The 12,554-nt window shown below is 37.4% G+C and overlaps 1 protein-coding gene across 29 annotated transcripts in view; it reads left to right on the forward strand.

Moving 5' to 3' along the window:
• Positions 1-11,461, forward strand: part of Osbpl6 (oxysterol binding protein like 6) — a 210,889-nt gene extending 199,428 nt beyond the window's left edge. For all 29 annotated transcript variants that reach the window (XM_087196566.1, XM_087196597.1, XM_087196563.1 and 26 more), the window contains 3 exons: positions 1,034-1,160; positions 2,772-2,894; positions 3,967-11,461. In XM_087196566.1, the coding sequence (XP_087052692.1) occupies positions 1,034-1,160; positions 2,772-2,894; positions 3,967-4,075 (359 nt within the window). In that variant the 3' untranslated portion in view covers positions 4,076-11,461. The remainder of the gene's footprint in view (positions 1-1,033; positions 1,161-2,771; positions 2,895-3,966) is intronic.
• The last annotated feature ends 1,093 nt before the right edge of the window (positions 11,462-12,554 follow it).

Consider the following 12,554-nt stretch of genomic DNA (forward strand, 5'->3'; position numbering starts at 1 on the left):
TTAGTTACATTTATATTTCACATGTAAGTTACATGTCAAAGCCAATATTTGATGCTTGATAATAAGAAAATTTAGGTCAAATCTGTGACATCAGTAACATGATATGTTAAAATCTAACATAAAATCACACTAGATGTAATGCCTACATTTCAAAAGTGAGGTATATTCATTAGAATTTAAATAATTGAAATATGCCAACATATCCTTCCTTGTGATATAAAAAAGGAAAACTTGCAAATATCTACAATCTACAAATTCAGTAATTCACCAGAATAGGTAATTTTTTCACTTGAGCAGTAAATACTGTAATATATTGACATTTAATAAAAGACATCAGCAGAGTTTTGGTAATACATTAGCCTATAATTGAATATCTGGTACAAATGGAACAAGTCTCCACATGAGATTGGTTTTCACTGGAATTTGTCAGTTAATCTCTGGCTTTAAAATCAGTTACTGGTTTCCTAAGAGACCTTTATGTGTATTTAAGCTTCCTGGTAGTAGAGTGGTTCAATCATTAGTAACTGCGTATTGAGTACTTAGAATGCATCAGGCTTTGTGCTAGTTATTTGAGTTACATCAATGAGTGAAGCACACAAAAGACCTTGCTTTTGAATTTAGTAAGAAGTGCCAATAAATACTAATTTAGCTCTGTGTAGTCTCCTTTCTTTAAAAGGAAATAAATCACAAGTATTTCTGGTGAAATTTTAATGCTCATAGTTAACCACCCTGACATATAGTTACCCAATTGAATATGTGAGAGGAAAATATGGAATTTAGTCAGTGTGGACTGCTTCTGTATGTGTGCAGTTTTATTTTAAAGTTTGGATTTTATTAAATATATGAACCTACCCATTCCAGTCATCAACATAAACTTCCCTATCTAGCAAAATATAACCAATTTAATTCACAATCGAGTGTTCGTGACTATAAATTTGGTGTTGGAATGGGATTTAACTGCATTGGGGTAGGCTGACTTCTTTTTTTCTAGAAGCCTTTGTCTTCTCACAGTGTTTCATTGACCTCATTCCAGGTTCCATGCCAACCAACTATGAGCTCTACTATGGCTTCACACGGTTTGCTATTGAGCTCAATGAATTAGATCCTGTACTCAAAGATCTCCTCCCAGCGACAGATGCCCGATTCCGGCCAGATCAAAGGTAAGAATGGGAGCAGTATTTCAGATGTAACCTAGATTGTGATGTGGGCTTTAGAGGTCATGGAGACTTATTTTTACCACCATTTTACCATTTGTTTATTCAGTCATTCTTTAATTTACTTATTCACTCAGAAATATTTGAGTTTTCTACCCTAAGTGAAATCGCATTTATAGGATGATCGTAACAAGTTTATCTCAACACAAAAGTTGCAATGAACAATAACACAATTGTAGTTTTTTTGTTTTGGGGGGTTTTTGTTTCTTTTTTTTGTTTTTTTTTTTTTGTACGTGGGATCGAACTCAGGACCTTGCACTTTTGAGGCCACCGTGGTGCCACTGAGCTAAATCCGCAGCCCAACACAATTGTGTTTTAACAAAATCATTATCTCGCCTTAATCCCTGAAATTTATTAGAGGACTGCAAATTCACAAACTCTCCCCTAAATCCAGATCACTCCTCATGCAGTGTTTTTTACCTCTTTACATCTGCACCCTGTGGGTGACATATATGGACGGAATGTTATACTGAAGAATAAGAAAATAACTAACAGGAGCAGTGACAAATGTTTTGACTGAAAGTCTAGAGCTGGTCCAATATGCTTTAGGCCCCACAGGGTAGGAGATGTACTCAAAATGCAGTATCTCTAATGCCTTCTCAATTCTTATTTTTATTATTATTATATAATAATGTTAATATTTTATAAATGTTGTAATATTTTATAATACTTTTATTATATAGTACTCATTGTCTGCTCCTACAGAGTTCATTGCACCTTTCCCAAAAATTATATATGCCATACAAATTCCACCCACGATCAGTTTTCTGTTTCCAATGTGTTTATTTTCTGCCAAAATGTTCTCAGTTTTGAATGTTCTGCTGTAGTTTTCGATTCTCCTAAGTTACCCCACACACCCCAAAACATGCAGTCTCACTGTGTGGCATTAAAATGTTACCAATAAAGTCTGTACAGTGTGTATCATGTATATCCTCATTCTTTGCTCTGATTTGGAAATGGAGACATATGGAAATTACCATTGGGTCTGCTTTTTCCTTTTTAATTCTATTTCAGTATTCCCTTTTTAAATTTCACTTCCTATTCCATGGCCTTTAGTAATCCCCAACCCCCAACGGTTACTTCCTTTTCCATCAGTCTTACTTTCACCAACAAAACAGAAGAGCTCTTTGCCTCTCAGTCTGTCCCCAGCACAGATGGGGAGGACAGCCAGTTACCACGCTCCACTCCATAGTCTGTACAAGTGCCTTGAGGACTGTGGGAAAGAGCACACCTGTGACTTTTTCCCACTGTTCTTACCCTAGACTGCTCTTGTCCCGACACTCTCAAGACATAGAGCCTCCACACAGAAGAGTCCAGACCATTCACATCTCTCTCCTACCATTGTATTGCTGGATGCGTAATTCAGTCTGCAAGCACAGAACATAGGTTAATTGATGGACAGACAGAGGTGTGGCCTGGGAGAGAGTGAGGCAACATTACCATAGTGTCACTGTTCTGTATGTCGTGTTCACAGCACCCAGAGTGCAATTTTACGCAAATGAGTTTTTTTTCTAAGAAAAGGATAACCTATAGAAACACCAACTGCTTTCTGCTTAGATTTTTGGAAGAAGGAAATTTAGAAGCTGCAGCAGCAGAGAAGCAAAGAGTAGAGGAGCTCCAGAGATCTAGAAGACGATACATGGAAGAAAACAACCTTGAACATATGCCAAAATTTTTTAAGTAAGTCAGTTCATTATCATAATAAATTCATCTTTTACATGCTTTACTTGTCACAAGTCATGAGAAACTTCAGGTGAAAAGAAAATGGGGTATAGTGTAGCATCCAGGGAACTTAAAGGTAGAAAAACTAAACAGTTTGGTAATTTCACTTTTGGCAGTGAAAACAATGGAATCAGATTTTGCACTTGTGAAAAGTTAGGGTGCATAAAAAGAAATTCTTCTCTACAGGCCTTTTCTTCTCATGGGCAGGAGAAGAGTGAGGATTTCACCCAGGAGGCTTTGTCCTTTAGCTGCACCCTTTACAAGGCTGGAAACGTTTTCCCACTCCCTCAGCCAGGGACTAGATGGGATCCTATATCATCCATAAGGCCATCCTAACTTCATTAGGGTTTAATTTGATTTGCATCACACATATCTTTCGCCTAATGAGTCCTTCAGTGCTATGATAGTAGGTGATTACTACAGGATTCTGTGCAGGATTATATATCCATCACACAGATAAGTCTGTAGTTTACAAATCCATCTTTTACCCTCCAGAGCCTAAACAAAGAAAACCTCAGGTTAACCTCCTGTCCTTTAGACCTGTCACTTCTTGACTGTCCTGGGGCAGACATGCAGCCTGGCCCTTCAGGTGTCCACAGTGTGTACATTAGACATGGGCTCTGCAGAGGCTGGTACAGCTACTGATGTTGCATACTTTTCCCTGCAAGGGAAGCAGAAATGATTCTATGGGGCTGGAGCTGGGAGCTCTTAGTTGCAATGTTTGTATATGCCTTGTTTGGGGCTCTTTGTTCTCTGTCCCTGCCTGGAAGTGATTCCTTCCCTCCCTCAGTTCCTCACCTACCTGCTTCTGTTTCAAACATTTAACAACAAAAATGCCTGGGCATGGTGGCTCCTGCCTGTAATCCCAGCACTCCAGAGCCTGAAGCAGGAGGGTCATGAGCAGATAGGACCCTAATTAGTTTACAAAGGGTACTGCTTATGGCTCCCTGTCTAATCTACAGAAAAGGGTCCAGTTATCAGATCACCTTGATGTCATTTGTGGCTAATGTTGGTCTTTATATTTTCACAGAAAAGTTACTGATGCGAATCAAAGAGAAGCCTGGGTTTCTAACAACACCTATTGGGAGCTTCGAAAGGACCCTGGGTTTAGCAAAGTAGACAGTCCTGTTCTTTGGTAAACTGGGAATGTAGAGCTAGCCCACATATCACACTCTGAATGAATAAATAACTATGCACAATTATGTTTCTTATAGCTACGCGTGGTTTCTGGGTTGACTGAAAAACCTACCATTTGCTTTTCTATTCATCTTTATAATGGACTTTCAAAAGTGCATTAGACAAAGCCCCTAACCACTTTTGGATCCTTTCTGTTTTGCTGCAACCATTCTCCTTAAAAAAAAAAAAACCCACACCCTCCTCAGAAAGCGGAATAAAAGGAGCAGAATCTAAAATCCAAAGTCTGAAGGATTTGTAAAGAAAACCAAACTGTAACTGGTGCTGAATCCTGATCAAGAGGGTTAAAAAACAATATATAAACCACACGTTTGGTCCATTGTCTGGAAGCACCATCCCCTTTCTCTTAACAGCTCCGGGGCCACAGCAGTTGGTCAGTTCAGACGTCAAGTGTGTTCTGTTGTGGTGTGCCGGCCTCCCCAAAAGAAGTGATGCTTCCAGGGCCTGTGCCATCTGTATGTCATTGTTTATGCCTTAAGAGATGCAAAGATGTACAATAAACCATTTTTTAAATGTATGTTCATAGGTTTAAAGGACAGATCTTTTGAATCATGGCATGATTCACTTTCTCGATCCGAACAATGACTCAACTAACAAACGGATTTAAAAAGTGAACACCATGTGTTTAACTTTGATAAGTGAATTGCTACATGGTATATCTGAAGGGCACAAAGGAAAAAATGTGCTGAGTAGATCTCTGTATTTACATTGTTCATTAAGTTCCTGCTCTGTGTCCAGATAACAAACCATCCCTCCTCCACCTAACCTCACAGCTTTGCCCTATTGTTTGGCAAAATCTGTTTGATTTGGACGTTGTCACCAATGTGAAAACTTTGGAGGGAAATGCCAAATAGCATATGAAATTTCAGTGTGGGCTTAGTACTATAAGCAGTCCTGTTTCTGAAAGAAGCACAATGTATCACACATCTCTAACCCATGACCACCTGGTCGGCACTATTTCAATTCCACTGAGAATAGAATCAAGAATGCTCGAAGCTTATTTGCATTGTTACAATGGGTTCTATGCAAAATTATATTTCTTATTTTTATCAAGTGATTCCATATGATATATAACTACATATTAGGAATTTACTTTGCTAGGGGCAGAGATATAAAATTCAGGCTAAAGAATTTATCCATCCCAACAGGGGAGAGGGCAGAAATGTGTTTGCATACTTCAGGATTTGTTTTTCCTCCACAGTATACAGAAGCTTTCATAGGAAACTTGCATTGGTGTTCCTAAGTTTCTGCATGCAGATGACTATATAAAATGCCTGTATGTCTTTTTTTTAAATCTCTTAAAGAGATTTTCCTAGAGAATTATAAAATTACACATTTTATTGTTAGATTTTTATTCTTAGATTCTTAACATCTAAATTTAAGTGTTACTTTAAATTCTGGTGATATGGTTACTCACCTTTTATATTCAGTTAGGAGGTGTTGATTTTAGTGTTATTTCTCCTCAGTACACCATTTCTAATAATGGCTAATACACCACCAAACAAAAACTGCTGAGAATGTAAGGGAAAGCTAAAATTTCCACTAGATGGAGCAATATTTAGTTATCCAAAACTCATCCCTCCTTTCATTCAAGTCTTTACATTATGTGTACAGTTCAAGTAAGTTTATAGTGGAATTTCATTCTCAAATACATTCCCTAAACCATCACCAGATCTAAGCATTCTACTTAACCAGACCCTCCCTGTGCTTCTCAAATCTTTTAGCTCCCATTTTCAGTCTTTGTATGGCTTGCCCTACACCTGTAAAATCTTCCCTGTCATCCATGATTTTCCTGTTCATTCATCTTGACAACCTGTTATCGCCATCCTCAAATACTTCGCTTTCATTTTAATTGTAATTTAATTAGAATATACTGACCTCCTCACAGAAAGCTGTTCTCCTTTGATTAGTAACGCTTAAAATACTATTTAAAGTGGTCTTAGCCTGCACTTGCATTTTCCTGAACTGTCTCAAAACAGCATAAATATAAGAATCCATCAAAGTCAAGTACTGTAGGTAGAGATTAGGAAGGGGAAGCAGCCGATGACAGATAGGTCTGACATCAGTGAGGAAGCTGGAAGAGCACCCAGACCCATCAGGGAAGCAACCATTATACTACGGTTATAATTGAGAAAATGAAACATTGTAGTCAGGACCTTGATTAAATAAATTCAGCCTGCAAAATGTTGATCAAAGTTAACCTATAACTCTGATTAGGATTTCAATAGAAAAAAATGTCAAATTAATTAGAATCACCATATTTTATAGCAGATTTAGAATCTCTTTTGGAATTCGTGTACCCTGATTATTACCGTTCGGCGGGCCAATTAAGTTTTAGATAATATTCCTTTAACACCCGATTGACTGATGTCCCCCTCAGACACCCATATTAGTATAATGGTTTCATCCCTCTTTTTCATTTTTTATTGACACTGATGGTTATAGAGACTTCCTTATTGGAATTTTCATCTATATAATATGTAGACTTTGGGGACAGAACAGCAAAGGATACAGTATTAGATTATTCTGATGATAAAACCTAATGTATTCCTTGGAATTTTATATAAATCTTTTTGTTTCGGGGACATTTTTTGTTTTCTTTTCCCCTAAAATGATGCAGGGTAGTGGAGGACTTGATATTTCTGAACACCTCTGACATGATTTACTTCTAAATCCCTACCTCTCATTTGATAAGGTCATTTAGGAAGTTGACAATAAATGACTATGACCCTGTAGACGAAACAGATTAGTGGCATACACCGGCATTTGGAGAGCCAGCCAGAAACTAAGTATTTTGATTCTGATGCTACTACCCAAGATGGAATTTTACTCTCCAATTGTGCTGGGGTTTTTTTAATCAAATCATTATTTTCTCATGGGTTACTTTAAAATATCTTCCCCATAATTTCCAGGCAATTGTAAAAATAAACCTCACTTAAGGTACATTGAATACTACATAATAACTATATGTGTGGGGAAGGACCCGAATGTGGTTTTCTGGATAGGAGCAAACAGGGGCTTTTCAGTACAAAGGAGGCCACGTTGTCAGTGTTCCAAAGCTTTTGCTCTCTTGATTATTCTGGCCCCATTCCATTCAGCCCCTCCACTAATCAATCACTAGATCCTGTTCCAAGGAGCGGTGGGAGGGGCTTTAGGGAGGAAAACCTGATTAATCTGTCTCTGCTTAGTACTGGTTACAGTTGTGGCCAGAGAAGCATTCATAATCATAATCCGAATTATATTTTTGTTATTGCCTTGTGGATTTTAATTATCCATCTTGTCTAAACTTGTTCTCTGTCATCCTGGATAACAAAGTGTTTGTGGGAGCAGAGCTTCACACACACCAGGGGATGTAATAAATGTTTGCACTTGGCTCAGTATATTATGATGTGGCACAGTAAATAAAGTTTGTGTACAAAATACTAGCTTATTTCTATGGGAGCCCTTATGTTCAGGATATATAAAATGTATCTAATTAAATCATTATGAATCTATTTTGTGCTCTAGAAATGTTCTTTGGGGGAAATATGGGGAAAAATGTGTCAGTGGAACTAAGAAAATACTACGTATCAAACCCAGATTAAATTTTCTAAGTCTGAATTTATTTTGTTAAAATTCGTATTTCCAGACTGTACATTGCGTGAATCTTTTTCTTAAATAGAACATGACTTTGGGTTGTTTAATACATAATTTTAAGAGCATACATTTGTTTCTCAAGAGTAAGACTTATTTTTTGCAGTCTCAGCTTTTAGATGAAGTGGCAAATTGTGTAAGAAAAATTAGCTTTAATTTGAAACTGAGTTGTAAGGAATGAATTATTTAAAAATTGCTATGACTAACCAGCATGCCCAGTATTTTAAGTAAATGAGGTTTCATGATTAAGGCAGTTTACATGTGACTCAAGGGGAAAAGCACTTGTCTATTGTCTGTGTCCTTTTGTTTTCAAAACAACATCTGACTTGTTTGATTTTCCCAAATCTTCTGGTACTAACTTAATGAAGGGTATGGATACACAGGTCTGTTCTTTTCACAGTATTGTGCATAATTTCGGAATTTTTCAGTATTGAAAACCACTTCATTTAATGTCCTATTGAACACTATTTTTTTTTTTTTGGTACTAGGGATCGAACTCAGGTCCTTGCACTTGCAAGGCAGGCGGCAGAACCACTGAGCTAAATCCCTGGCCCCAAACACTGTTAATTTTTAAAGATTAAAAATTACCCCATAATTACATGTTATTAGTTATTTTTGTATCTCCAAATTGGTAGGAAAACAATGATGTTGTTTTATGCAAATTTTTCTTTCTGGCATGCTTTCTTTCAAAATATGTTCGTTATAGATGGAAGAATATTAAGTTTTCATAAAACGGGATATAATCCTATTTGAGTTCATCTGTTCCTTCTAACACTTTTTTAGTAAACAACTGAACTTAACTGTTAAAGAGCAAATAATGCTAATACTTCACTTCTTTTATTTTAAGCATCCACTTCTCCTAAGTTATTCTCATCCTCTTAGTTCTTTGGGACTTAAAGTGGTTGTGAAGTTATTATTAAATTGTAGGTATAACTGACATATAATAAACTCCATGTATTTGAGCTATACAACTTGATACATTTTGACATAGGTATATACATACCCTTGACACCACCATAGTCACAATAGTAAACATATCCATCATCCCCCAAGTTTTCCCTGCCTGCATAATCTTTCCCCATTCACCCTGAGGCAATCATAAATCTGCTTTCTTTTTTCCTTTGGGAAATATACATATTTTCTTGTATTTCTTGCTCTGAGATTGTCCCAGAAGGCTGTGCACATATAAATAAACACACCTGCCAACTCCACCCATACCATTACCCCTGTGTCAACCATAGAGCAGTAATGCATTACAAGAGGAAAAGTTTCCCATTAAGATCTAGTTCTGGTAGCCCAGTAAAAAAATATTAATTTCCTTAAAGAACTGAATATTCATTATCAAAATTACCATGTAATTTGATGGGTTGATTTCTAAGCTCGCTAGTCCAAACTAATGTGCTGATCTGACTGGGGCTGCTCAGGAAGCCCTGGGAAATGTTGTCTTTGGTGTGTAAGAAAGAATCTCTGACAAAACCATGGCCAGCTGGAACATTGGCCCCTGAGATGATGTTCTGATGATGATGATGAGTGAAATAGCCTCTGCTGCGCCCCACTTCTGAACCATATTTTTAAAAATTAACCTAAACTGACGCACAAAAATTAAATATGAATGGGGTACTATGTCATGTTTCCATACAGGTATACATTATGTGATATTTATTTACCTCACATTAAACATACCTGTCCCCCCAAACATTCCTCATTGCTTTATGGTAAAAACTTTCAAAACCCTTTCTCCTAGCTTTTTGAAATGTATAATACATTCCTACGCTCAAGATGGCTGCTCACGGGCCAGGGATTTAGCTCAGTCGTTCTGCCGCCTGCCTCAAAAGTTCAAGGACCCGAGTTAGATCGTGGGTACCAAAAAAAAAAAAAACGGTTGCTTTTCGGGCTGGAGATTAAGCTCAGTGGCCCTGACCTGCTTCGAAAGAGCAAAGACCTGAGTTCGATCCCCCATATCAAAAAAAAAAGATGGCTGCTTTCCTAGGTCTTCAAAAGCCCCCACAAAGTTGCTGAACCTAATTTTGGAAAAGAAATGGACAGAAAGTGTCAGAGAGTCCAGTGAACTTGAAGCTGTGCAAGTTGAAAGCTTATTTCTTATATTCAGAGCCCCAAACCCTATTATTTGAAAGAAAACTTTCCAGAGGTGATCATAATTAACATTAAATGCTAATAATGGAAAGGGCAAGAAATGGAATCTGGCAAAGAAAAATAGCTTCTCTGAGTAGAGCAGGGATTGTGCTCTTCCGGGATCTTCCTAGGTGGGCCATGGAATTTTCTTGAATGTTTATTTAAATATGGATTGATTTGAGTTTATCTCCAAAGATTCTGAGTCTCTAGATTTAGGACATGGGCCAAGAATGTACATTGTTTGGCCCCCTTCTGTTTCCAGGGAATTTCCAGATAGATGGGGACGCACATGAGTGATACCTGGCCACCTATTCCATTGTCCCTGCCCCAAACTCAGCTTTTGTTGTTCTGATAGTGACACTCAGAGTGTCAGTAAGCCAGTCTAGTTCAAGAATCAAAATCTAATTAGAGCTCAGTGACCTGTGACTCACTTTGTTGAAAGCTCCTGGTTCAGTTGTTTGGCTCCATGGAATTGAATTCTGAATTTGATGCATGGAAGTCAGTGGTAGTGTTTACACTGGTGTGTTTTCAAACTGATGGGTACTGAACAACCTTTTACTTTAAGGGTTTGTACCCTAAAGATGAATGCTAGGACGGGCACTTGGTCAGGCAGTGACCATTCTTTGACTTTAAATCCTCTAGTCACATAGCGAAAAAAGTATGATTGGCCATTTAAAGGTATGGCTTTACTCTGTCCCCGAGCCAGTGCTGTAATATGGAGATAAAGAGTGGGGAGGACAGAATTCTGAAATGTGAAAGAGAAGATTGGTGTTGGGCGGGAGGACATAAAGTGCATTCATGTAGGCCATCTAACCAGCCACGTAACTGGAAGTTTCTCCAAACTGTGGATCGCTCACCCTCCATTCTCTTGCGGGCTTTGTCTTGTCTCTAAGAATAGTTTTTGGGGTGCTGATGAGGTGGAAAGGTGTCTGGCTAACAAGGAAGCCCACTCTGACTGTCCTCATAATGAGGTCTAGCAGCACATTCATTACCCAGGTCAGCTTCTTCCCAAAAGTGAAAACTCCACTGTGAAATTACTCTGCGTATATTGGAAGGTATTTTCATATGGTCATTTTGAGGTAGGAAAAATTAAATTTTGTATTACATATAGAACGTAGAATATCAAGCAACTTTCTATGGAAAAACAGCTTGTAGTTAAATTTCCCAATGAAAGCCAGTTATTCACTGAAAACAGTTGTCTAATTTGTGTCATCTGAAAGTAAGAACCTTGCCTCCTCTATGAATGTTGTATAAAACAATGTTACATTTGTAACAGCACAGGAAACTCAAAACATTTTTAAAAAATTTTTAACTATATAAAGAGATTTGGTTTTTGTGTATAGTTATGTTCTGATAACTTTTCCATAGAATTACTAGTTTTACTAAAATTACTCAATTTACTAAATATTTTTATTTCCAGCAAGAGACACCAGATAAGATATAATAAAGATTGAGTACTTATTCTGACTATATTTCCAGGGGGGTTTTTTCATGTAACTGTTTTCAGATTAAATACTTTTCCCTGAATTTTGAACTTACTTATATTAAAAGACTTGGAAAGCTTGGCTTCTGTTTCCATGTTTCTTGATTATGAGAACAAAGCTATGTGTGAAGACAGTGGTAGATTTTCAATCTCCCAGTGAAATTGTCCATCATTTTTATAGTTCACCAAGAATAAACATAACTAACATTAACTGTTCAGTCACTATCTGTAGAGTTTTAGAAGAGAAATATAAGAACGAGAAATATTTCTCTCAAAGAAAATCAAACAAACTACTTCATATTCAACTCTTCTTTCTCAAGATTCCCCCCTCCCCAAAAAATGCTTCTCTATTGCATCTCAAAATTTTCTGTACACTATTTCAGTATTTGGGGGAGTTTTTTTAATTGGGTTTGTGTGTGTGTGTATGTATGTGTGTGTTGTTGGGTTTTTTGTTGTTTGTTTTTTGCTTTTTTGTTGTTTTGAAACAGGGTCTCACTATGTTGTTCAGGCTGGCCTTGAACTCACTATGTAACCCAGGCTGGCCTTGAACTCACAGTGATCCTCCTGCCACAGCCTCCCAAGTGCTGGGATTACAGGAGTGCATCATCATGCTCAGCTTTTTTATTATTTTTAAGCTTTGGGTCTTTTAAAAAAATTATTAAATTGTCTCAGTTATGCTTCCTCTATCTTTTTTCCCCATGCAGAATAAATTACTTTTATGTAATTAATACCTTTTATCAAAATGTCCTAGTAATTTTATGAGAACTCTACAGGTTGATTCTCCAAAGAAATGTGAAGTCATTCTTCTTAAATACACTGTGAAGAAAAGTGACAAAATAAGTCTCTCCATTAACCTCTCTGCAATTATGGGCAAATGACACTATTCAAATAAGACTCTTTCTCCATGATCCTTCTAAATGTCACCACTTGTGTCCCTGGCATGGGTCTTCCCAGTCTTTAGATTTTGTATGTTTACTTCTGCATGATACCAGGGTAGGCAAGCCCTAAACAGGCATCTATTATACTGAGTTTGTCATGGCTTGGTTACCCAGGAGAGGCGGAAGGATGAGCCCTCCCAGCACAGCTGTTACAGTCAATAATGTTTGGGTTCATAGTATCAGTCCTGAAAACGCAGTCATTTTCTAAATTCTTCACAATGTTACCCAGCGTGAGTA

Source organism: Heterocephalus glaber, unplaced genomic scaffold (assembly GCF_053883595.1).
Source record: "Heterocephalus glaber isolate CG9 unplaced genomic scaffold, H.glaber_assembly_v1.0 deba00000347, whole genome shotgun sequence".
Taxonomy (NCBI): Eukaryota; Metazoa; Chordata; class Mammalia; order Rodentia; family Bathyergidae; genus Heterocephalus; species Heterocephalus glaber.